The 26,208-nt window shown below is 36.2% G+C and overlaps 6 protein-coding genes across 6 annotated transcripts; 3 read left to right on the forward strand and 3 right to left on the reverse strand.

Annotated features, from left to right (window-relative positions):
• Window positions 1-101: 101 nt before the first annotated feature.
• GCK72_017514 (uncharacterized protein) lies at window positions 102-1,366 on the forward strand (the record flags this gene model as incomplete). The annotated part of the gene is made up of 7 exons (XM_003112350.2): window positions 102-194; window positions 240-326; window positions 378-524; window positions 567-629; window positions 676-807; window positions 850-914; window positions 958-1,366. 7 exons carry the CDS (start codon window positions 102-104, stop codon window positions 1,364-1,366), a joined length of 996 nt encoding a protein of 331 aa, XP_003112398.2.
• A 175-nt stretch (window positions 1,367-1,541) lies between these two features.
• GCK72_017515 (uncharacterized protein) lies at window positions 1,542-1,879 on the reverse strand (the record flags this gene model as incomplete). Its single annotated transcript, XM_003112497.2, has 2 exons — window positions 1,542-1,680; window positions 1,728-1,879. The coding sequence occupies 2 exons, from the start codon at window positions 1,877-1,879 to the stop codon at window positions 1,542-1,544; spliced, it is 291 nt and encodes a 96-aa protein (XP_003112545.2).
• An 866-nt stretch (window positions 1,880-2,745) lies between these two features.
• On the forward strand, window positions 2,746-5,172 carry GCK72_017516 (uncharacterized protein; the record flags this gene model as incomplete). The annotated part of the gene is made up of 11 exons (XM_003112777.2): window positions 2,746-2,896; window positions 2,943-3,343; window positions 3,394-3,573; window positions 3,621-3,707; window positions 3,756-3,865; window positions 3,993-4,029; window positions 4,081-4,149; window positions 4,200-4,393; window positions 4,443-4,733; window positions 4,784-5,063; window positions 5,110-5,172. The coding sequence occupies 11 exons, from the start codon at window positions 2,746-2,748 to the stop codon at window positions 5,170-5,172; spliced, it is 1,863 nt and encodes a 620-aa protein (XP_003112825.1).
• Window positions 5,173-6,158: 986 nt separating this feature from the next.
• Window positions 6,159-8,256, reverse strand: GCK72_017517 (uncharacterized protein; the record flags this gene model as incomplete). The annotated part of the gene is made up of 7 exons (XM_003112538.2): window positions 6,159-6,246; window positions 6,292-6,529; window positions 7,225-7,345; window positions 7,391-7,567; window positions 7,618-7,777; window positions 7,872-7,987; window positions 8,035-8,256. 7 exons carry the CDS (start codon window positions 8,254-8,256, stop codon window positions 6,159-6,161), a joined length of 1,122 nt encoding a protein of 373 aa, XP_003112586.2.
• A 6,511-nt stretch (window positions 8,257-14,767) lies between these two features.
• Window positions 14,768-15,530, reverse strand: GCK72_017518 (uncharacterized protein; the record flags this gene model as incomplete). The annotated part of the gene is made up of 4 exons (XM_053732127.1): window positions 14,768-14,820; window positions 14,867-15,161; window positions 15,305-15,408; window positions 15,497-15,530. The coding sequence occupies 4 exons, from the start codon at window positions 15,528-15,530 to the stop codon at window positions 14,768-14,770; spliced, it is 486 nt and encodes a 161-aa protein (XP_053581040.1).
• Window positions 15,531-22,971: 7,441 nt separating this feature from the next.
• Window positions 22,972-24,833, forward strand: GCK72_017519 (uncharacterized protein; the record flags this gene model as incomplete). The annotated part of the gene is made up of 8 exons (XM_053732128.1): window positions 22,972-23,064; window positions 23,365-23,631; window positions 23,675-23,758; window positions 23,851-24,022; window positions 24,074-24,207; window positions 24,253-24,485; window positions 24,537-24,695; window positions 24,746-24,833. The coding sequence occupies 8 exons, from the start codon at window positions 22,972-22,974 to the stop codon at window positions 24,831-24,833; spliced, it is 1,230 nt and encodes a 409-aa protein (XP_053581041.1).
• Between the last annotated feature and the right edge of the window lie 1,375 nt (window positions 24,834-26,208).

Here is a 26,208-nt window from a genome sequence, read left to right on the forward strand (position 1 = left end):
TAAGCATTTTTCAGCGTGTGGTCGATAGACGATACAACGCTGATAAACAGTTTCTGGATCTGTCAAACTTCTCGAAAAATGCAGAATTTGTTGAAAAGGATATGCTAATGTGCATTACAAAGCATCGAGTGATGTCGGCTGTCTTGCAATGGATTGGGACGAAGTATCCGAATGTCACCGGAATCTCTTTATCCGTAAGATAACACATCACGCTGAAAGTATTCAATTGTAGCTTTCAGAACAATCGAATCTGTCACATGGAAAATCTTTCAACTCTTGCGAAAACAGTCAAATCTTTGAAATACTTAGATTTGAGTCACAATCAGGTATAGACTGGATCAGGAATAAGTATATTACGGTGTTTTGTTTTTGTACAGATTTCGAATGAAGATGAGCTTGAGAAACTTGGAACGCTTTCACTGGATCAATTAGTTTTCGAAGGAAACCCAGTCTGTGAGCGTTTCTCTCAAGTGTCGGAGTATGTAAATTTTATCCAGAAGTCGTTCCCGAAGTGCTCTAATTTGGTACATAATTAAGTTCATACTAACCAATACAAAATGATTTAGGATGGCCTTGAAGTGACTCCGAAAGAAAAACGCTTCGATTTGGACAAATTTATACCGTTTAGAGTGAGTTTATATTCCAAAAAGCCGTTCCCGACGTTCTTTACTTCAGAATGGATACTATGGCAATGACGAAGTACGAACACTTGTTGAAGAATTCATCATCGCATATTACAAGATTTACGACGGCATAGACGGGCAACAAACAAGAAAAACGTTGCTGAATGCTTATGATGCTACTAATGTATGCAGCGTTTTTTGACTGAAGTTAATTTATTATTTTCAGGCGACATTCACAATTACTGTCACATGCCTCTGGGATCCATACAAGTACACTATGTACCCAGATAGGTAAGGCAACTTCTGTCGATTTATTGAGAACATACATTTTCAGTGAGTGCTACCGCATGTACTTGCGTAATTCGCATAACGTTCTCAATCAAGAGTTCTTCGCTGCGAATCGTGCTTCGCGAATCTCGCATGGCGCGATGGATATCGTTGTGGCATTATCGAGACTTCCAGCCACTGTACATCTGATGGACACATTCGTTGTCGACGTCTTTCTCGTTTCATCGGAACTGCTTGGATTTACTTTACATGGAACTTTCCGAGATGGAAGTTTGGTTGACCAAAACGATAACAATGGCCCAGAGAACTACTTCACAAGAACATTCATGGTCGCACCGAAAGGAGAAGGAAAAGTGGCTGTTATCTCGGATCAATTGTTCATCAGCTCAATGTCGAAGAGACGCAACGAGAAATATCGCAAACTGGTCGACACTGCAACCGACATTGACGAATAAATAGAATAAGCGCATCCTTTTTATTTATATCTGTTCCCCCAATTGTTTCTTTTCTAGCTGTTTTTGTTATTTTGTTAGGTTCTCAGAATTTTTGCCAATTTTATTGAATTCGCTATGGCACACACTTTTGTAAATTTTGTAAAGTTTTGAGCTTCGAGTTTCTTCATTCAGAACTTCATTTGTATGGTACAATATCTAATCTATCTCTGATGCTATCAATTTTGAGATTGATGTGATCGAAAATGGCAGCTCCGAACCAGGCGCCAGCGAATCCGAGTGTTGTGCTTACAGCGTAGATTGCGAGGATTCGCTTTCTATAAAAATAAGTGTTTTCTTAAATTTCACTGCTATTCTCACTCACCCCATAGGTTTCTTGTACAAAGGGAAAGTTGGGATCCGTTCCCACGCGAATTCTGTGGCAGTTCCTGTATCAGGCAACATCTTCCGAGGATCGAATTTCGTCGGAATCGGCGAAATATTGTCAAGACGAGAATCGGGTGTATACTTCTGCATCTTGTGTGAAGAAGAAGCAGTAGAACGGACGGATGTTTAGAAAATTGTCAGTTGTATAAGAAGAGGGGAAAAGTTGTGGAAGTGGTGAGCAAACAAAAATTAGGGAGTGCGCTAAAATGCTTCCCTGTGTTTTTGTTTTCAAACTTTTAGTGTCACTCAAGGTGTTTCACAAAGAATATGCGAATTTCTGAGGCCTAAAGTATAGAAGCTACTGTAGAACAGTACCGTATTCAAATAAACTTCCGCGAAAAATCGATATGTAACAGTTTCTTAGTGTATTTTGAACACTATTTCCATCATCTCATCACCCCATTTACTATCAGTTTTGCAACGAATCCACGTCATTTCCAAAACAACCATGTTTGTTTAAAGGAATCGTCAGTGACGGCTGGTTCATACTGCGTCTGCACTACTGCGCTTCGGTGTTTGCACTGAATCGATTGAGAAGGAGTCACGGGGCGTTTAGCGATCATCTGTGGAAAAAAGAACTGTTTTCTCACTGTATTTTTTGTAGCGAGCAGGTGAACTGTTTTGGACATAATGTTCGTAAACTTCTCAATTCGAAACAATCGAATGAATACCACCGTTCGCTGAGGATTTCTTGTTTTTAATGCTCTCCTCCGAATTATTTCGAAATCATTTGCATGGCGTCCTTTGCTCATGATGTCATCTCTTCCTCATATGGTGTTTCACACTTCATTGCTCGTTATTGATCGTTGTGAAGTTATTAAGCGTTTTATCTTTTCAATCTCTCGCAGTGGCATTTTTTCTTGACTCGTCTTTCGAATACCTTTCGTGCTTTCTCGTTTAAAACTCACCTCTTCGCATGTTTACCTCTTTTCTGTATTTATGATTTTTTTTCAGTCATGAATCGAAAAGGATTCGGAAATCATCGTTCCGGTGGAGGAGGTCATCGCGATGCCAAACAGTTATCTCGCAATAAAAGTCGATTTGCTCGCCTCGACCCGGACATCCAAAGCAGATATGACGACCTCGATGACGATCCAGCAGTGCCAGGTAATATTTTTGTGCTATTTATCTCTCTTATCCTCGATATTTTCAGTTGCAGTCCGTACCAATACCAATTCTGCAAACAACCGCGGGCGTGGAGGTGCTCAAGGAAATCCGTTCTCTCGTTCCTCCACATCTATCGCTAATACAGGCGTTCGTAACGCTGATCTTGTATTCAAATGCCGCGCCGTCGGAGCAGCCAAGAAAGTCGAAGCGAAATGGCTCATCAAGCAACTTAATCAAAAAATCGAGAATTTCAAGCCATTACTTTGGGATGAGAACAACCGTGGCGACTTTGAATGGTTCGTTCGCGATGAGGACATCGCGTCAACTATCAAGATGAACAGTCGCCGTATTCTTCACAAAGAGACTGGAACAAGAGTTGAGCTCGTTTACACCAGAGTTCCAGCTCCATGGATGCAATTAAAACGATCAGAGATAGAAATTATTCATGTAAGCGCTATACAAAATCGAATCGATACGACATTACAATAATTTTACAGAAAGTTGTCGACAAGCGTTACAACGCCGACCTCCGCATTCTTGACCTTTCCGAGTTCCACGCGGACGAAGAGTTCACATCAAAAGACATGCTAATGAATCTCACTAAAGGAAATGTTATGCTCACAGTTCTTGATCGTATCGATGATAAATACGGAAACATCGTGGCGCTTTCACTTGCTGTAAGTTGATCATGGTGTATAATGCATAATTGTTTTCACGTTTTCAGAGAAATCGCATTCGCCATTTGGATTACGCATCAGCTCTTGTCTCCATCGCAAAGTTTGTTAAAGAATTGGACTTCAGCCACAATCACGTAAGTTGAAAATCCGAAGAGACATTAGTTTAATCTTCGATTTTTAAGATTTCTGCCGAAAAGGATTTGGATAAATTTGCCGGATTACCAATCGAAAAGTTCTTCTTCGAAGGAAATCCAATCGTCGAAACGTTCACACAGAAGTCTTCATATATCAGGTTACCTAGTCTAAACATTTTACAGAATCAGCAGTTCTACTCCATTTTTAGTTTATTATTCAATATTATTGTTCCCCTATTTTCATCACTTTTCCTCTGTTCTCTTAATTCAAATCTGCCAATTCAGCTATATTCACAAGACGTTCCCGAGATGCTACCTGCTGGTAAGTTTTTTTGTTGTTGGAGAATTCATTTAAAACTCAATAAACTTCCAGGATGGAGTCGAAGTGGAGCCCCTGGTCACTGGACCTGAAGTCAACATTAATGATGCAATGCCATTCAGAGTAAGACGAAGAATACATTGAAGTTAATACTCAGAACTTATAATTTACAGGCCGGATACTACCCAACAGCACAAATTCGTGTTCTTGTCGAACAATTCGTTGTATCATTCTTTGACCTCTATGATGGAGCCGATGGACAAAGAACTCGGAGGAATCTTCACAACGCATATGATGCTGATGCATCTGTTTTCACACTTACTGTCAAACATTTGAGTGGATCACAATTCCAAAGACATCACAATGAGTAAGTTGTCTTTTTCAGTGTACTTTGCTTCAATTTGAAAATTTTTCAGCGACTGCTACCGTCAATATGCTCAATTATCGCATAATGTTCTCGAACAAGAACACTTCGCTCGCAATCGTGCCAATCGGCAAGCTCGCGGAGCTATGGATATTGCAGTTGCCTTGTCAAAGCTGCCAACCACTCATCACATGAAAGATACATTCATCGTTGACGTCTTCCTGTACACAAACGATCTTCTCGGATTCACAGTTCAAGGACTATTCCTCGACGGAGACTTAACCAAGGACCCATCTCCAAGCTACTTCAGCAGATCGTTCCTCGTTTCTCCCAGAGAGAATAAGTGAGTTTCCTGTCAGCTCCATGACTATTGATAATGATTTTCCTTTTCAGCGCTGTGGCTGTTCTTTCCGACCAACTATTTATATCGACAGCATCAGTGGAACGACTAGAAAAGTTCAAAAAGTTGTACGACCAATCAGTAGCAAACGGAGCAGCAGTCGAACAAATCAGCGCTGTTCAAATCGCACAGATCGGTGTTAATGGAATTGGATTCGACGGTGCTCCACCACCAGAGACCCGAAAAGCAATGACGGAGGCGATGTGCCAATTCAGTGGAATGATTGTACCATACAGTGAGAAGTGCCTCGCTGATTGTGGATGGAATTATGAAGTGAGTAGACTCCTGCTGTGTCCAACAAAACAATACCGTATTTCAGATCGCCTGCGCAAAGTTCACGGAAATAAGAGCTTCGATTCCAGCCGAAGCGTTTTCTCAATAAAAAGACACCAGTACTATCTTCATATCTTCAATACGTTGACGCATTCCTTTTTACCTTTTATTCCCTTTTTTGTTTCTGTTGATCTTTCTTCCTTTTTCTTTTTCCCCTCCCACACCCTTATCCCCCACCTCGACTAGCCCCATACAAGTTCTCAGTCGGTTCATTACAGCTAACTACCTCCACCACTTTCAATAACTAGTTATCCCTAAGCAGTATCATCTCATATGCCGCTGATTTAAATTACCCTACTAGATCCTCTCGCTCTGCTCTGAATTCTGTCAATATTCATCAAACTGTAGATTATAGTACTTCAAATGGCTTCCATCATTGCTCCCAACCCCATCACCCATTGTCGTTGTGCTCTAACACCCATTCAATCACTTCCTCCATTGTATCTTGATGCAGAAGTGTGGGTGTCCTGCAGAAGCACTTCGACACCTTCTGGAGTGATCTTGGTTGTCCGAAGTCTTAGTAGTAGCCGGTGAATATTGGCAGTTGTTCGATCAGACTTGTCTATCTATAGAGTAATTTTCTTCATTGGTTTCAAAGAGGCGATTGTGTTCCAAAAAAATTCAAACAAAATTTCTAGAAAAACACGAATCGACTGTAAACTTGCATCATTTTAAAATTATACTTTCATAAATTTCTCTGTCTTCACCTTATCTTTTGTATTTTCAGAAAATACTTCACAAATTAATTTGTTTTATTGTTCCATTGACCCATTTCATTGTCTCCGGTCCAATTATACGAAACTCGAAACTTCAGTTTTATTGTAACAATATTATTATTTCCCTCTTTCTCTCCCCTTCAAATTTTGGTTTATTTCTTATCGTACTTTCGCTCGCGAAGTTTTCTAATTCATCTCTTCTTTTTGTCACTATTATCTCTCCCTTTCTCTCGTTCTACCAAATAAAATACAATAATTTTTTAAATGTTTATTAGTTTTTTTAGGACAAAATTCTCAATTGTTTTGGCGTCGACTTCATTCAATTCGGAAACAATTTGCAAATCTTTTTAGTTTTCGGAACCGCCAGTCGTTCACGACATTTGAACAAGAATCGAATTCCCTGGCATCTGAAAAACTTAATATAATATTTTCAAAAGAAAACAAAAACGAACCTTCCATAAATAAACGGATTAATGACACTATTAAGAACAACCAATGAGTTGAGAATATAATTTGAATCGAGATTTGCTTTGTACGAATCAAAGTGAAGAACCATCCACCACGAGAGGAGATTATAAGGAAGCCATGTGACTGCGTACGTCAGAATTAGGAGAAGAGTTATCCGGAGACTTCGAACTTTTGCACGACGGAATTTCTCTTGTCCACGAACAGTTCGAGTGGTAAGAGTCACTGAAAGTTGGCATGTTACGAGGATTCAAGGCTTTGCTAACTACAGTACCGGTCAATAGGATATACACTTTGGCCGTTTACAGTTGAAATTGTCCAACTTTGACAGTGTGGCATGGTAATACTGATTGTTACACCTAGTAGATTTTTAATGAATTATTAAGATCAAATCTAGGGCTTCATTTTTGTAGTTGACAACTTTTTTGTACGGAAACTCCCTAAAGAGTTATGGTCATTTAAGACAACAGCTTAACACTCATTTGCACTGAAATTGATCGATTTCAGAAATAAATTACTTTGTCGATATGTAACTTGCTAGGGAGTGATAGTGCAAAAAAGTTGTCAACTACAAAAATGATGGTCTACCTTTGATCTGTATAATTCATTAAAAGTCTACTTGATGGGACAATCAGTATTACAATGACACACCCTCAAAGTTGGACAACTGAAACCGGCCAAAGTTCGTATCTTTTTGCACGGCACTGTATCAATAAGTCAAATATATATCAATGATTGTATATCAATGATTAATGAGTCTAAAAAAAGCTTAATTCATGAATTCATTAGACCATTGAGTTGTTAACCTTCTGCTCCATAAAAATGTACTTCAGGCTTTCTAATAAGGGCTTTCTAATGAAAATCACAAAACTTTGAAAACCATTTAATATTTGAAAGCAACAGACATTTCTAGAACTCACCAAAACTCTCCTGCTCTTTTTTATGAACAGTCGCTTTTCCGCCAGTCTTTGATGAACTCATTTCGGAAAGATACGCTGCTGATGAGCACTCTGTGTCGGTATTCAATGTCTTGTAAATGTCCTGAAAGTCACTATCTAAACTGATACTTTCATACCACTTCCATACCTTCAAAATCAGCACATAACAGGCTACAAGAATCATGAGTGGAACATAGAATATAATAATTGCATTCTGGATAGAATACAACTTCATGTTCCGAAGTTCACTCTCACTCAGTGTATGTCCTTTGTTGATTATTTCAGTCCATACTGTCACACATTGAGTGATATGATTGAATTGAACCTAGAAATTTAGTTGGATAATTGGAGTAGCAATACGAGATGCTAGCTCACGTTATTCCAGACAAGCATCTGCGGGAGCATAGTGATTACAGCTAGAGTCCAGGCCAATATGAGCATTCGAGGTACACGGGAGTGTCCCACGGCATTGACCCAGAGAGGATAACGGAGAGCAGAAAGACGGTAGAGGGCAATGCATACCATTATATTTGAACTGAAAGTGGAGTTGTTTCGCTTTTTTGAAATGTTTTTTTTAATTTCCGTGACTAATAGTTTTATAACGAGATCCATTTTTTAGATGATGTTACCTGATCGCGAAAACGAAGGCGTCAACGAATCTCATAAATTTACATAGATATTCGCCTCCACGCCATTCCAGAGTCACCAGCCAACCGATTAACCCAGGCACATAAAGACCAAGAACCTGAAGAGTCATTCAATTTCAAATGTACAACTTCTCGTTGACTGTACCAAAATATCGGAAATGTTCAAATTGATATGAAGAAGCAAAAGGAATGATTTTGCATGTCGATATCGTTTGAGCATATAGATCAGTGTGGAGATGTTCACAGGAAGACCGATCAGTGCGAAGAGTCCGTAGAGGAGCATTTGAGCATAATCAGTTGGCTCATGTCCAAGTGTTTCTACTTGATCTGATGAGATGGGGATGGTTGCGTTGAGTGTCAGTGACATTCTGGAACCACTGTATTGTCAAAGTTGGAACACAGCAAGTATTCAAACAGCACATGAGTAACGTTTTTAAACTTTAAACTTTTCTCCAACTAATGAGTTCAAAAACTCTTTTCACAAAGTATAATTGCCAACTGTTGGCCTCGTTTCACAAAAAAGAAGAAGAAGTTGTGATGAAGTGAAGTTAAACCGAAGGATAATATTAGAATCGAAAATTGCAATAAGCTAAATCAATCACAGACAAAGAAATGGGCCATGAGAACAGAGTTCCCTAGAGTCGACTCGAATTCCAAAAAAGACTGAAAACCAAATAGTGACAGCGAAAAATGTGACATGAACTATATCCCTAGTTCATTTTGAATTCGAAATGAATGATGCTTTGGGGCGTTTTGGAATTGAGAATCCTTGGAGCGTAGAAGTGAGTCTCACGTCTTCTTTTTTCTATCTCTTTTTCTTTTGAGAAATGATGATTAGTAGGAGGAGAGCTGGATGAAACTACAAGGTTTTCATTTTTTAAAGGGTTCGCACAGAAATTTGATCCAATTAATTGTAGAATTATATTAGTCATTTACAAGTTTTGCTACGATTTATGCTATTGACGTCGGACAGACAGAAAATTGAGACTAAAGGAAACTAGAAAAAGAGGAACTTTATACTTGCCAAGTACAAATTTCTGTGTGTTTTTATGTTAGTTTCCCTAATGAAATAAGAAGAGTCACCCGCATCTTACTTATTTACAATGTTTATGTGAATGTCTAGTGTCTGTAATTAAGGTTCGAAAAAGGAAGTCTTCAGAGAGAAAAAAAAAGAAATATCTTCTAGAAGGTTCAGGAGCTCTCTTCTATTTATACCATGTAAAAAAGTAGGCGGTCATTAATAAACATATGAAACGTTTGCACAACGAAATTGCACGTAGAAGTTAATTTACGGTCGCGTGTCTACGGTTTGATTTATAGCTTTTACCTTCTGAAAAAAGTATATTAATCTTCTCAAGTTCAGAAGTTTTCACCATTTCCAAATGCTCAAATTCTCAAGCAGGGACTTTTGAATTCCGAGCATCAAACATTATACGGTGTTTATATATTTAAGAATTCACAGCAACATCTCAAAAGGTGATAGAGCAATTCGTGACGTAAATTGGAAGATTATACAAAAAATATCTTCAAAAAATATTACTTTCGTAAATGACGGTTATTCATTTCCATGTTTTTGCACTGGAAGAGGCTCTAGATGCTCCAAACCTCGAGAGAAAAAAGCTAATTTTAGAGGTGAATTCATAATTAGGGGAAGAGTGCTCTCTTCTCTTTTCTTTCCAAATGAAAGAAGCTTCCAATTAGTAAAAGTGACGTGGATAAAAGAACTGAATGAAAATGAGCTGAATGAACTATCAAAAAACCGTAGTAGTTGTAACAGAGAACAAGGGATTCATTTTCGGTGTTTAGAAGGAACAATTAGAAGAGAAGGCAAAAAACACGACAAGAAGAATCAGGAAATAAACAAAAAACCTTGAGAAAGAGATCGAGAAGCACATTTATTTAGGTTCAGGAGGATCTAAACAATGGAAATTCTCAAACTTGCCAAAAATCGGGGCGGCCAGTCGGCCCGGATTTAAACATGGGTAATTATTTTTAACCTAATTTTTTTCTAATTTTTCGAAAATTCAGTGCTCTAATTATCATACGGATTTTAAAATTTTAGTAAAAAATAGACTTGATATTCAAATTTCGGTTCAAAACGGGCCGAAAATAATTTTGATTTCGACCCGACCCGGCCCGTGACAATTCTGAAAATTCTGAATGTCGGAAAAAGCTGAAAATAGTTCAAACCCCAGAGACTCTGGAGAACTTATTCATATATCACATCTTTAAATTTCAAATTCAAAGGACAACTAGTTCCGTTTCTTCTTTCTCTAAATCATTCATTCTTGATTCCGAAGCTTGCTCTTTTGCTCCCTAATTTAAATTTAAAATTCAAATATTCAATTCCCCTTGAAGATTCTTGGAAGCTATTTTAGGAATCGTGATATAAAAAGGGAAACGGATTTGAAAATTCTTCTTTTCCTTCGAACAGAGAAAAGAACGAGAAGTAGAAAAACCTGAAGAAGAAGAAGGGAAGTAGAAACATTTTTCTTCGACTCAGTATAACAATAGTCGGTTAGATATCTCTTGATTCAATCTAGTACAACTGGTCAAAAATTAGAAAACACTCTTTGCAAAAAGCTGATTGATTTTAAGTTATAATGAAAATAAAGAAAAATTCCTTCTATAAATGCCACTGACAGGCAAGCAAACCATGGAAAAAAGGGGTTTCTGAAGTATAAAATATCTGCTAACAATTAACTTTTGTCTTCAAAGGATTAAAAGACGTGCAAACGGGAGGTAATTGAAAAGAATCTGGGAGATGAGTAGCAAGGTTTAGAATTCTCAAGAAAATGCAAGAAGACAAGAAGACGTCAGAAAACAAGTACAAAAGATTCAGAAGCAGCTGAAATTCGAAGAAAGACAACCGGGGAAAAGAAGGGAAGATGTGAGGGAGGTCTCTGTAGTTAGTCATCTAGAAAAGGAAATAAGTGAATTCAGATTTTTCGAAAAGGGAAGAAAGGACAAGTGAGGAAGTTTTCGAAAGCAGTTCTCCCAAGTAATTTTTATGACCCATGGTTTTAAATTCTTGAACTAACACACTCGTGGCTTAAAATGGGTATAACAGAATCCATAAGGCATGCAAATTGAATTTGTCGCAAAGAATCAAAAGTTGCTTTTTAGAAAAACTTTAGAAAACCAATGTTCTGAAATCTTTTCCAAAAGGCTTAAAGAAACTATTAATTTATGAAAAAAAGATTATGAAACTTTGGAATTGCAGACAGACTTTAAGTTGTAATGAAAATGTTTAAGAAAACAAATTTACTAGGGAAGGTCATGGAGTCAGTGTGGAGTTATGGGACGTGACCAATATCATCTCAAACCTGAGAAAACGCTGATTCCAAATAGATATTTAGTTTTTGCCCTCGAGGTCTGGTATTTGAGAAAAACGAGGTCAAAGTTTTGAAAAATGACAAATTATTACATTTCTGACACACGAACGAAATTTCTGCAATTTTTTCGTGATAAGAAGGTAATTTATCAAACTCTATTTTATCAAACTTTGACCTTGTTTTTCTCGAACATTGAACCTCGATGGCAAAAACTTAATATATATTTGGAATCAGCGTTTTCTCAGCTTTCCAATGATATATGTCATAACTCCATGGTCACCTGGAGACCTTCCCCAGTTTGCTCACAATTTCATCCAATCGGGTTTATTCATATGGACGAAAACATAAGACGAAGGGTCTGTATTAGTTTACTAATTAAAAATAAAAATAAACTAATATACATGGAGCCCTCTATTTTTTAAATCCTTTTATAGTGGAATCAAAGAAAAACAAATTGACCGGAAATGCGAAAACCCTTAAAAAGACACGAGTTGTGCTCAGTGAGCTCGTCCTTCGAAACACACACATCTTTTAAATATCTCATGGGAGTCATGATACTTGAATCGGGTATCGGGATCATGAATATAACATGATAGTTTATGAATGACACTGAGAATCCCAAAGTTTCACTATTTCGGGCTTTCCATGAAAAAAGAAAAAACATTTTAGTTGTGTGCCAAAGCAGAAAAAAGTGAAAAATGCCTCTCTTCTCGATTACTTCCTTTTCCGGAATGATTGAAAAGTAGAAGGAATTGGAAGAAAAGAGAAAAAAAGAAACGGGTATTTCGGAAGTTCAATAAATCAAATTGATGTAAGAAATATAATATCAAACATGGCTTAAGAAAATTCGATTGATTAACTTTATTTTGATTGATTAACTTTATGGGTAATGGTAATTGAATATTAGAGAGGTTGTAGATCAAAAAGTTCTAAAAATGAAAATTGGAATATTTTCAGCGAGTTCATAAGATGAAGATTATAGGAAAGTAGATTATCAGTGTTTACTTGAATCAATTCGGAGGATTAACCTTGAATATAACTCCTGTGTACTTACATACATAGAGTTTTTGAAGAAAAAAATTTCAGCAAGAAAAGAGTCTGTTTCCAGAATCCTGTAACTCCCTACTACTTTTCAAAAAATAGATGACGAGGGTACTCTATACCTAGTTGAGCAGAAAACAAAAAGAATCCAAAAACCAGGATTTGATAGTATTTAGTTTATTCAATTTCCATCTTGTTTGTCGGTTGAGTACATTGAATTTCTTGTTTCTTACTAGTTATATAGATGGAGTTAGAGACTTTTAGTATTTGAAAAAGAAAAAGAGAATTGTGCATAATGAGAAGTAGGAGATCTTCGAATAATAAAATAGACGTCTCTAATGAGTGTATTTGATACTGCATCCAGGAACAGAAATAACAGAAATCCGAACGATTTGTTTTCAGGGGGTATTGAAGTATTTCGATATTCTTTTGATGAGTAGAACGATTGGAGATTATATTTCGGAATGGAAAGAAATGAAGGTCTTAAAATAAGTGGGTAGAAGCGGGGGAGGCTTAATTTGTCGATCGAAGGGGACCAAACATTTCTTGATTGTTACTCAACTGCTACGAGACTTAATCAGAAGGAAAATGCGTAGACGATGAATCAGAAGAGAGAAGAAGAAGAACGGAAATTGGTCTGTCTATACTGAAAAGCCATACAAGGATACTGAAAATTAAGTGTGATATCAATTTAAAGGAAAAATAGATGAATTTTGAAATTTTTATAATTGAAATCGTGAACTCCAAGAATTCAACTATTCTTTACCAGAATGACAGAATGACGAAATGAAATTATATAGATCTAGTTTGATCGCAGAAAATAACCGAATCTATGGATCAAACATGAAATTTTGGAGAGGAGCACAGTCAAGCTTACGGGTGTCTATACAATATTTTCCATTGAACAGAAAGGGAATAGCAGCAGTGAATAACTTTTTTGTGCAATACATGATCAAGCAGAAAATAGATGTTGCGATCAATAGTAGATTATTGCAAAACTCTGGTTTGGAGCTTTGATTTTGAAAAAATGTTAAAAATAAACATTGTTTGTGCTTTGTGTATCGGCTAATCTTCGAAATGGTCTCTGGCTGTTAGATTTAACCAATTTGCATAGCCACAATATTTATTTTCATGCAAGATTTATAATGATGTCAAGTTTTTTTTCAATTTTACAAAGGAGTTGCAAAAGGTAAACATCTTACAATCAATTCTTTAGTTTGTGATCTGGAAAATAGTAATTAGTAGACAAAGTCTAAATAAAAATATGCGCTGAATGAAGAGATTCAAAAAATAAGTTGGTTAGCTGTCATTTCCAGGAGAACTAAATGATCCGGGATTTTTCCTGTTAGGTGTCCTGGATTCGGAGATATTTAAGATTTTTTATTGAAACGAAGTTCATTAGTTCAGTACGTGGGAACTGCCCAACTGACGAACCAAAAAAAGCATAAATTATCATGAAACCAAATTGGAGAAATGAGCTCAAGACACTGAGGACATACACATGAATATGCAAAATAAATATACATATAAATTGAAGTTTTTTGGTATATTAAACTAATAGATAGTATGTAGTCACGAAAGTATTTTTTAATGAATCATACTTCGGAGGGACCAGGAATTCAAAGATCCAAGAAAAAATAATTTCTTGAGAATTTGAAGAAAATAGAATTGTAAGAAAGACAGACAGGAAGGTATCCCAATTAGATCGCTACTTCCCATATTTTTCATTTTTGTAACTCAAACAAACAGAAAGAAGGAAAATGAAGAATTGTACGGAAACTTGCAGAAGTGTTTTTATTTTGGTCCGGCAAGGATTGATCCCCGGGGGGCGGTAATTTCGGTTCTTTAGACTACTAATCGCCCCTTTTTGTGGGATTGAACAAGTTCGTGCATTTCTGAATAAATGATGAGATGGGGGAATGAGAAGAAAATGTGAGCTATTATACTTTGTTTCGGCTTAAAATATGACTGGTATCTAGGAAGATTTCATAGATATTTCGAAATTTGGGATTTAATATAAAAGTCAGTTGTGTAGCAACAGTATCGGCTAAAAACGTATCATATTTAGCGTTTTTTAGTTGAAATTCCTTCAAAATTGATACAAAACAGTCTCCACTTGGAGATGTCCACCTAAAATGATTACAACTCTCTAGGGAGTGTCCGTACAGAAAAGTTGTGAACTATGAAGATGGAATTCTACTTTTGATCTGAATGATAATTTAAACTTTATGGGAAAATCAGTTTTACCATGACACCCTCATAAAGTTAGAGATTTTCAACAGAGAAATGAAAAATCATTCTTTAAATTTCACCAGATTTAGCTGGTATGATATATTCTTGACTGGGTTCAAGAGGACTAGTTCGATGGATCAGTCCGATAAAATACTCTGATGAAATAAGAACAATCCATATTCCAAAAGAAAAGGCAATACTTGGAACTAAAATGTTTATTCGATACAAATGTCAGACTACTGTTCTACTTTTGTAATTGCTTCTCCTCTATCAAACCATTGAATTCACATATGAACAAGATGAGGTGGAGATCACATCGAAATCTGAAATCAATATGAAAAAAATCAAGTACATTTTCCTATTTTCTACCATTCGACACAAGATCCGTGTACTTGACATTCTTCATCTTCATACTCTTTCTACGATTGTTTGGCGAATCAACAATTAACGTGAATGGTGGTTTTTCCTTATTCAAGTTCTCACTGGCTTCCTCGAATTGATCGATTCTTTCGTAAACTTCATTTGGGTTTTTCAGACGTGGTGTCAATTTTCCAACACACACCCAGGTGGGACAATGAACGGTTTCACTGTCAACTTCTGTTTCGATAACACTTCGAACACTTCTTCCGGAGAGAACTGCCTGTCGTTGACGTTCGCGGAGCGCCTGAAATGAGATTATCGATTTTCAAATCTTAAGAAAATAAATCAGATTAACTTAGAAGGTATAAAATATTCGGAAGAAATGAATTTCCATCCAAAAAAGGATATTGATTTCCAGAGATCACAAAAATTTCAAGATGTACCAACCTGTCTTCTCTCTAGATGGGTTTGTTGTCGTTCTCGTGTGTTGCATGAGCAAACAATTATAGTGAAAATTGGAAGAAGAAGAAAAGCCAAGATCAGATGTGTAACTGAAATAAAAAAAACAATTCTTTAGTAAGAATCAGTAACAAGGATTAACACCACCAGTTTCTTTTTTCTGAGTTCAAAAAAACTTACGTTTGATTATAATATTGTTCATAGTAGAATACATGTCAAAGGTAAAGTGTAGTACGATTTTACCCGCGGTGTTGAAGATTGTGATGTGGATATATTGACTTGTTAGCATTATTTGGTTTTTATCATTCAACCAAGGTCACGTTTAGTAGTTTTTTTTCAAAAAATTACTCGTATAATTTCCTTCTACGTGAAAATATTTCCAGAAACACTGAATCGAAATCATAATTTTTGAATTGTCACGTTTAATATCGTGAGAAAATGTCTAGTGGATAGAGAACAAGGGAAACCAGGTGTTATTCTGAGTTCTGGAAATTTCCTACCCGTTTCAGAATTCCTTCCTTACTACGTTTTTATTTTTCTTCAAATATTCGAAGATCTTTCTTTCAACTTCTTCTTCTTCTCCAAGTATTATTTGTTTGTTCAGACACCCATGAAGCTCTAGGAATACCAGGAAAACTAAGAAATTACGAAAACTGGGAAGTTTTACTTCAAGAGTTCAAACAAATATTCGAGAAGAAGGATGATGCGGGGTGGGGGCTCGGAAAAGGTATAACGAAGAAAAATATAAAAAGCTCGTAGTAAAAAATAGTGAATTCTTCTAGAATTTATATCCTCTCTATAGAAGTTTGTTCGTTTTTCCTGGTAGCCAAAATTATCTAAGCTGTTTTCAGTATCAACGGTCCAGGACGCCGCGTCCCTTAGAGGCGAAACCAAAAAATGTTTCTAAATGTGGAAACCGTATAGTCTGGCGTGCCTTTGACGCGGAAGATTAGTTCAAATCGACCAATTTCTAGTCAGAAACCATTCTGGCGTCCTTTAGACGGGAAATTTTGAATAAATTTACTTCAATTAAATATTCTTCTAAAAGTTTATCTCATTACGGTACTTTTTCCAATTCCTCTGCAAATCAATTGTTATAACAGGGACGGTCGTGCCTCCAGCGCTTTCGTTCGTTGTCACACTATAAGTCTGTTGGTTCTTGTAAAGTGGAACTCTGATAAAGTGATTTAGCACTTTTTTCTGAACTGAAAATCAGATTTGAAAAAATTGAAACTATATCCAAACCGGAAAGGAAAAGTGATGACCAGATGTGCTTGAAAAAGTTGAATACATAATCTGAAAATTTCAAGCATCAAAAAGTGCACAGACATTTATCCCTTTTCACCAATTCCTACTAGCTTCTATTTTAGTCGTCAGACACATTCTTTGCCCAGTCGTCTCATAACTAATCCCGCTAATTTTCGTTAGTGCCCCTTCTTTGTTCTCCAAAAGTGGAGTCAGTTAATTTTGCCCCCATTTCTTCCCTTATCCTCGTTTTCCGGACAAAATAATTCGTTTATCTCTTCCTCATTTGGGTTTAGAGCCCGCCCCGTTTTCTTTTGATTTCTGGTCGAGTCGCCCAGTCCGCCACCGCATTTCCGCATCGGAGTAAAGTAAGAAAAAAGAGAAGAATCTGTCAATTACAGATGCTTGGACACTTGCTTTTTTAATAATTTCCTTGGACACTTCCTAGAATCTTTTTTCTAAAAAAGTTGCTCTTTTTTCTAGACCTTATGATAAATTGAATGATGACGTTGATTTGTTTTCCAGCGTCATCATTCTATTGTCTTTCATTAAACTTTTCTTCTTTTTCGGGGAAGAAAATGGGAGCCTAATGGAAGAAGAAAAAAGGAAGATGAGGAAAAAGAGGCTCCTGACTCATCTCTTTGTTGTTATCCTTTGTTTTCAGTATATTGAACAAAAACGAGTAATTTTCCAGATAGAGGTTAATTTAGTTCTAGTCGTTTTAATTGTCATATTAATGTAGTAGAAAGTGGACAACAATACTTTTCAGTCTGACTTCAATTAATTTTTAGGGTAACTTCCAACGCATTTTAAAAGTCACACAGCCTGTAAAAATTGATCGTATATCTGATATTTTCAAGCGAATTCGCAGAAATTAGAAGTTTTAAAATTTATTTTCTCAAACCTTAGTCTTTCGGGGAAATTATGTCTCTGAGCTTAAAAAATTTTGAGCTGGAAAGAAAAATGCACTGAAATTGTCTGGAGATCCTGAAGTGGAAGTGGATGGAATATGAGAAAACAAGTTGCCTTTTTCTTCCTCTTTTTCAATCTTGTTTTTCCTCTTTTTAAGTGTTACATTTTGTTATCTTTGTTTAGCCCGGCTTGGGTTATCCCTGCAAAGAATTACCAAAAATTCCAGATCTGAAAATATTAATTGTTTCTCGTTAAGATTCAAAATCTTTTATGAATATGTTGAACTTTTTCCAGTCATTATTACATGATCCAACCACTCGTAAAAAGAAAAAAACATGGAATCGGATTGATGTTTCCCCCTCATCCATACCACTCAATGAATTTCACTTGATATTCCAAATGGTCAAACTAAAAGTCGTAAAACAACCTCCAACTCATACATTTTTCTCTTTCTCTTTCTAATGAATTCTACATTCTCAACGCGGTATGATTAGTTAGTAAACACCTCCACTACTCACTTATCTTTTGTCACGTAGGGTTGTGCAAATCGGAAGAAGAAGAAGAAAAAAAGAGAACCCGTAACACAAATCGGTCAATGAATAAACGATTAACGTTACTACAATTGTAGGTTCAGAACATAGAGGAGAGAGAGAGAGAAGGCGGCGTGCAGAAACAGAAAAACGAAAAAAACCTAAAATTGAACGTTTCAATTTTCTCGAACGAGTAAGTCACAATTTATTTAGAAATGTCTTGTTTTCTCAATTTCATTTGAAAATTTAGATGTACATATGTCAAGATAAAAAAAAATAGTGTGTCTTTATGTCAGCCTACGTCTGCATAACCGTTACTGTAGACGGATCAATCTTGAAAAATAAAAAATATTTAGGTTTTTCCCTTATTCAACCGATCACCGAGATTTTTGCAAACACCTTCCTTTTATTTTGCAGTATTCTCTAAACATAAAGAGCGGAAATTTTGTACTCTTATTCTATACTTTTAAGCATTTTTAGGAACAAATTTGAGCACAAATTTATGTTTTTAGCATGACTTCCCTTATTCTTAATATACAGGGTTGTCCAAATATCTAACTATTTTTCATTGCTGTTTGATCGTTCAGTGTCACATCTGCTAGCTTGACTGAACTCCTTTTGAATACTTAATACTGACAACTGAAGTTCCTAGAATCATGCAAGAGAGTCACTCTTATTAAACTCATTTTTTTAATTCCAGTGTTAAAACATGCCATTTCTCAACAGCAAAAAACTATTTTTTCTTATTTTGAGACCTTTGCAAAACACTTATCGAATTAGAACAAGGTTGCATAAAGAATTTCCGAGAGTCCATGAGCTCAGAATATTATATTCAAGTTCAGCTTTCGATTGAGACATTTGATGAGGAAGAGAAGATTTTATGAATTATTCCTGGTTTTTGTAAATTCCTTTTCATTAATTCGTAGGCTACATTGTGACAAGAGATTTTTATTAAGACAGACGATTTTTAAATGGTGCTATCCACTTGCAACTTTCTAACAATTCCAATTTTTATAGATTCAATTTCAACTAATTTTTCTAATTTCCTTGAAGTTGTTTTTTTTTGCTTTTTGACTATTCAAATCAAAGAAGTTTATTTTTAGAAAAGTGATTGGTTATTTCGATCTTTGCAGTGCAGTATAAGGAAACAAAAACCAATCAACTTACTGGATATGTTTATGAAGTTTTTATCCAGTCTTATTGGTAGAAAACTTGTCAAGACTCGGACCCTCCAGTTCGGTCCGTTGGAATTCAAAAGAGGCTATCCAAATTTGGACAAAAATTTTTGACGTTTTTTCAACATTTTTATTTAAAAAAAAACAATTTGATTAAAAATGTCAAAACCTCTCCTTCTCTTATTTTTGCTGATGAACACTTCCTACTTTTACTGGTTGAAATGATTAAGAGCCTCGGAATAAATACCGAGTTTCAGTACGGTGGTAAACCCAATTCATCAAATTTTTGAGGAATTTCCTAGGAAGAGAACTCAAAATCCTGATTTTCATTCTGTCCAGCGAGAAAGAATTTCTAAGGTTCATAGATGTTCCACGCCTTGCTCCAGGGTCTTTAAAAGATGAGTGAATCATAAAATGTCTCATTTTCCAATACTCTCAATTTTCTCTTCTACGTTTTGACATATTTTTCCTCCTTTTTTCTTGTTATTCCCATCCTTCGAATTGGAACACCGAAAACAGAAAAGAGAGTAGCTGAACAGTCTCTCTACTCGCCGCTTTCCATAAATACTGTAAAGTAGTGGAGATGAAAACTAGGAAGCTGAATGTATTTTAAGAACGTTTTCGATAAAGATTATTTCTGTCTCGTATCATCACTTTTACTAATTCCTGAATAGGGGTTTCTAAGCTTTAATGTGAATGGAAATTTTTAAATTCTTTTTTTTCTTTTATGAAACCTGTCTGGGTCCGAATAGGCTTCCCTGACTGAGCGAACAGAAATCAAGAAATTAAAATAGAAGACTAGAAATCAAATTCCTGTTCTGAAACGAACTAAATATTTAAAACTCTGACAGTTATCCAAGCGATGTTTTAAATCTGCTCATTCGTGAGAGAACAGCTACTTAAACCAAGATATCCTCTCACTAGATCGAGGATTAATGATCTAACTAAAAATTAAGCAATTCCTGAAATCAGGTCATCCTGTTTTTAATATTAATACATTTCCATTTTTCTCTTACCCTCATTAAATTATTCCGGAAACTAATACCACCTCCAAACTATTTTCCTCGTTTTCTCGCTGATGATAACCACCCTCTCCGCATAATATAGAAACCTTATTCTTGTTCACTGATCAATGAACACAGAGATTCAGAAAATATGATATCTTTTTTGAAAAATGTTCAAATATTGTAATTTTCACTCATTGTGTACCCAATTCCTCCCTCTCAAAGAGTTTTCAATTTTCGCGAGTCGCCGCGTTTGACACAGAAAATGACTCGTGTCCCTGATAATTAGTTATTTCTTTTTTGTTTCTTCTGCTCGAAGGAAACATATTGCTTTCGTTTTCTTGGAGAAGTTTCTTTCTTCTACTCTTGGAGCAATTTCCTTTTTCTCTTCTTCATTTATAGGTGTGGTGTTAGCTGTAATTAGCATATCTAATGGAGTATTGGCCTTAAAAGTACACCACTTGTAGGTCAGTCATTTCGGAGATACCAGTGAACCATTTAGACTTTTATGCACTCGCTTTTCTGATTTTCTACTTATATCAAATAACATAACCTTTGCTTATGAAAATGGATCTAAATGCCTTGAGTGCATAACAAAATTTACTTTGCTAGTTCCTGTTAAACCTCTCAATAATCAGTGGGACCAGAGGACTTCGGGAAGTTCAAAAAACTTGCGCTTCTTGAAACATCCAGAATTTGTTCGTAAACCCAATTTCCAGGCTCCACGTTTTATTCCTAGGCGCTTTGTAAAAATAACTTGGCCAGTGAAAATGTATTCGTTTTTCTTATTTTTGTTGCTACCCCTCAATTCAAAACACATTTTCCAAAACTAGACTAATTTAAAAGTGTTTACATTCTAGTAGGTATCAAGTGATGCATTCAGATGCTCCTTCTCATGAACTCCCGTCAATTTCACACACAAGCCAACTCACAAAAATCAACGGTCAAACTTTTACTTGGCCTTTTCGAATTCATTCATTTCTTCGGAAAAGAAAGAATTAAAATGTGCGATGTCCCAAATTTCTCGTCCTCCGGCTTCCTTGTTCTTCCGAGTAAAAACGTCTGGAAACTAAAAATGTGACCAATTTTTTGCTTGTGTCTCAAGGGGATTAGGGAAGGCAATGGGCAGAGAAGAGGAGGGTGTTGAGAATAAGAACGAATGCATATCACTTTTTGAGATGTTCTGTGGAGGATCACGATTGTCATTCATTCAAACTATGTTTCATCTTTTCCAAGTGACAATTACTATTTCGGGGTTTCGTTGCTATACACTTGTGAACCAACCAAAATAATTTTTTCTTTTCAAAATCTTTCCGAAATCCATCGATCGTTTTTAGCAGATTTGTAAAGAATCTTTTTTTGCTCTTAATCATTTTTCAACCGCCTAAAATCTGAAAATCCTCAGAAATCTCTTCAGATCTGTGTATAAGTCCACATCTTTAACCTAAATCAGCTGCTTTCTGATGCTGATCTCTTTCTTATTTTTTCTGTTTTTCCTGATGTTACTGAAAATTTCAAGTTTTGCAGACGAAATGTATGTATTCGTCTGGAATATTAAAGTTTTGCAAACCTAGATCTGGATACGCCGTGTTTTTTTCAAGTTCTTTGGTTTCCGGTGCTTCTTAGAAATTTCAAAGTGTTATTTTATTGTGTTTGCCTGTTTTCAAATTGGAAGAACTTCTTAGATGTGATATTTGAAGTTTCTTATTTCGAAAGTGTGAAAACGAAGTACAGAACCGGCCAAAATGTATCATGTTTTTTTTTTCAGTTGAAAATGCCAAACTTTGAGCGTGTGCCATAGTAAAACTAACTGTCCCACAGAATAACTATTTATGGATCGTACAAACCAGGAATGGAACTCCATTATTGTAATAGACAACTTTTTTGTACGGGTGCTCCTAGAGAGTTATAGTAGTTTCAAGTAGACAGCTCAAAAATCGCACTATTTCTGAATAGGGTCGATTTGAGGTAGAAATTACTTTGTCGATATGTAACTTGCTAGGAAGTGTAGGTACAATAAAGTTGTCAACTACAAAAATGGAGTTCTACTCTTAGTCTGTTCGATCCCATAAAAAATTATTTTGTGGGACAGTTAGTTTTACTATAACACACTCTGAAAGTTGGGCATTTTCAACTGAAAAAGGCAAAATATGATACATTTTTGGCCGGTACTGTATTAATGCTCACCTATTCTTGAAATCGTTTCTTTAAAAGATTTCTGAGGTACGGTAGCTCCTGATTCCCCAACACTTCCAAGGCCATCAGTTTTTTCCTGTCTTTATAATTTTCACTTTCAAAAGTTTTTTTTTCCTTTTTGACACGTAAATTTCTCATTCTATTCCTTGAAACGGTTTTACACCTCATTCGTCATTTTGACTCTTTCCATTCAATATGCATAAAATGCCTTCTCTTTCTTTCTCGCCCCGTTTCTTTTCTTCATATTCATCTTATTATTCTTCAAGAACGTGCCAATTGTTCTTTCATATCTGTCATTATATGTATCTGAAGCGTAGAAAAGGCCATGCAGACTTTTCACACGAAAAAGAGCACAATATGTTACAAACTCTTCTTCTCCTTTTTCTTCTCAACAAATTGTTTTTCTTGTGTTTCGATCTTTCAATTCAATAATAACCTATTCCGCACATGAATTTTTGAACGTTTTCTTGTGTCTTTGTCGTTGGTTTACGTACCTCTTTTTCTGGTTTATAAAAGGTGTCCGCCCCTTCGATGTACTCAACCTTCAAACTACATTTTACCTTTGTTCTCTAGGGTTCATGATACAAATCAAGATGAATGAAACAGATTGGATGGCGGGAAATAATAACTCTTTCAAGTGTGAATATCGAGCGTCTGGACAATCAGAATTCACACTTTGGCTTGACGTAAGAACTTTTAAAAAACATTTACAGCTCTTTCTTTACTAAACCAAGTTTTCTTACGGTCTCTCGAGACCCCTCAAAGCTAAAATATGTTTCCAACTGAAATCTTATTCTATGAATACTGAACTATATTTTGTCAATTGCCAATTTTTCGATATCTCTTTTGGGAACCAAGATTTACCGCGTTGAACGGACGCCGCTGGGTCCACCTCTATATTGACAGAGCAAAAAATTATTTGAAAACTGGAATTAAAATTTCATTCCGAATATAGTAAGTTATCAAACTCAAAATGAAACTTTCAGGGCCCGATCACAATTTCAGCTGCATTATTCTCTGCAGTTGGAACCGTCTATGCAATAGGATTCCTTCGAAATGGGCATTTGAACAGAAGAATGTCAGCTGCCCTCTACACTTTATGTCTCATGGACTTTATGCTTATGATGACGACAGTACTCTTTTTAAGTATTGAACCTCTCAGTATTCTTCTATGGAGATCTAATATCTTCTATCAGCATCAGGGAATGATATTGGTGCTGTATGGAATTCGAAACAGCTTTGCGATGGCATCGGTGAGTCAGAAATGATCATCGAATAAAAACAAGTTATTTGCAGCCAATGCTTGTTTGTTATATTACCTACATCCGGTATCGAGTTGTCAATAATCCTCTCAAATTTGCATCAAATTATAGTCGATCGGTGAGCAGAAAAACTCTTCGGGTTGGGAGGGAGGGGGTTATTATATCTTTTTTAAGTACAGCGATTTTCAATCTAAAATTTAATTTATACAGAGAAAATCAATTTCCGCTGGAAAAATGAGCACAACTCAACAGCCATCGACAGAATCTGCAAAATTCACCATTTCGTTTCCTGCCGAGATGTTTTTTGAATTTCACTCTCGAAGCAATACTGGAAAAATCAATGCAAACTTCCGAAGATTTTTCAAACCATTTCAAGTGCCAAGTAAGATTGTTTTCTTGATTTCAGAAAATAGAAATTAAAAATATTTTTCAGTACTACTCGTAATTTTTTGCTTCCTGGTTCATTGCTCCTCTTACTTTGAGTTTTTCTTGGTATCATGTATTGACAAAGATTATAAGGAAGAAACAAAAATGTTACACCCTGCTTCTTTGAGAAATACCGATTGGGTAATTTGATGCAGGTCATACCTGAATTAATATCTAAAATTTCAGTACATTCAACTCAAGTTGGCACTAACTATGACAACGGAAACATTGGGACCAATGATATTTATTTCGACTCTTTCTGTATTCACAGAATACAAAATGCATCAAAATGTGAAGGAGAGAAGGAGATTGTTTGAGTGTCAAAAAAGAAGTAGAGACACTTTAGTGACAGAAGAATTAAAGGATAAAGCATCCAAGGCATTGGCCATTTTCATTGTCGTCAAGTTTTTGATTCTGAGGTGAGTTCTGACAATACTTAATTTCTAAAATATAAACTAATTTGTTTTCAGAACCCTACCAACTCTCATTGACCTTTATGAAGTTTTCCTCGAAGGAAGCAACCATTTCGGTCCATTCATGACTATTGTCATCCGGATTTCCGATTTCTTAGTTATCCTGAACTCTGCCACCAACACTCTGGCTTATTTTGGAAAAATGCGTTTCGAAAAGTGAGTGTATTTTCGAAGCAAAAGATTCTAAAAAGTCCTCCGATTTTGAGGTGTTTCAGATGGCTGGAACGCCGTATACGATGTCGAATTGTGAAGAAAGAGGCGAAGGAAATATTGAATACATCACTCACTGGATAGTTTTGTTGATCGATTTGTGCCCCAAACTACAGTGCGTAACACAAGTATAAGGCCACCCATGAAATTGGGTTTATTGACTCAGCGGAACATTTCTGGTTAAAACTAATAACGGATTCGGATTCCTCATCCAAAAATACCCCTAGGGGAAGGTTTTTGTGACATGACCTCCAAAACTAGGATGGTGACGTGGAAAAATGTGAAAAATGCGCACTTTCAAGCGTAACATAAGTATAAGGCCACCCCCGGAGTTGAGCAAAAAGCGTCGAATAAAAGCAAAGTTGCACTCTAGAATTGTATTTTAGGATTGTACAAATTACATTCAAGAAGAAAACATCAAAACCATATAGTCCTGGCCCTACTGGTCTGCTGGGAACCTGGATTCAAGTCTCTCTCCATTTTTCTCTTTCAGGCGCTAAATCTGGGCTCTAAAAGCGGCGTAAGTTGGTAAATTCTTTGAGAAACCACGTCTCCAAATGCTTATCCGTTGATTTCAAAAGTTTAGAAACATATCTTGTACGTTTCTGTGAAGAAATTTAAGGTTGGACTCTACCCACAGTCTGCACAGCTGTCAACATTAGAGGGATTTGAGTCGCTAGCTCGTCGAGATCTTGATAATGAGAGCTGGAAATTTTCTGTAATAATGCAGGTAGATACTCAGTATCTGCTGGATACAAATACCGTTCAAATTTGTGGATATCTGATGGATTGTCTTGAGTCCAACTGCCGACATATCATAATTATGCATTAAGAAAAGTGGGCTATGTCGTGGGTGCTCAATGTCTTCCTCCGATCGATATACAGAGTTGTATCATGCATTTTTAAGTTTTATTATGTTAGTAACATAATTTTTTAAAGTGGAAAAGTGCCAACAAAGGTTTTTCGTGAGCAGTCTAGCTACATCATTAGTAACAGTACTGACCTGGCTTTAGTAGCTCAGATGGCGTTTCGGAAAATTGACTACATCATTTGAACTGAACGGTATTTGTATCCAGCAGATACTGAGTATCTACCTGCATCATTACAGAAAATTTCCAGCTCTCATTATCAAGATCTCGACGAGCTAGCGACTCAAATCCCTCTAATGTTGACAGCTGTGCAGACTGTGGGTAGAGTCCAACCTTAAATTTCTTCACAGAAACGTACAAGATATGTTTCTAAACTTTTGAAATCAACGGAAGCATTTGGAGACGTGGTTTCTCAAAGAATTTACCAACTTACGCCGCTTTTAGAGCCCAGATTTAGCGCCTGAAAGAGAAAAATGGAGAGAGACTTGAATCCAGGTTCCCAGCAGACCAGTAGGGCCAGGACTATATGGTTTTGATGTTTTCTTCTTGAATGTAATTTGTACAATCCTAAAATACAATTCTAGAGTGCA

The sequence above is a fragment of the Caenorhabditis remanei genome, chromosome V (genome assembly GCF_010183535.1).
Source record: "Caenorhabditis remanei strain PX506 chromosome V, whole genome shotgun sequence".
NCBI classification, from domain to species: domain Eukaryota; kingdom Metazoa; phylum Nematoda; class Chromadorea; order Rhabditida; family Rhabditidae; genus Caenorhabditis; species Caenorhabditis remanei.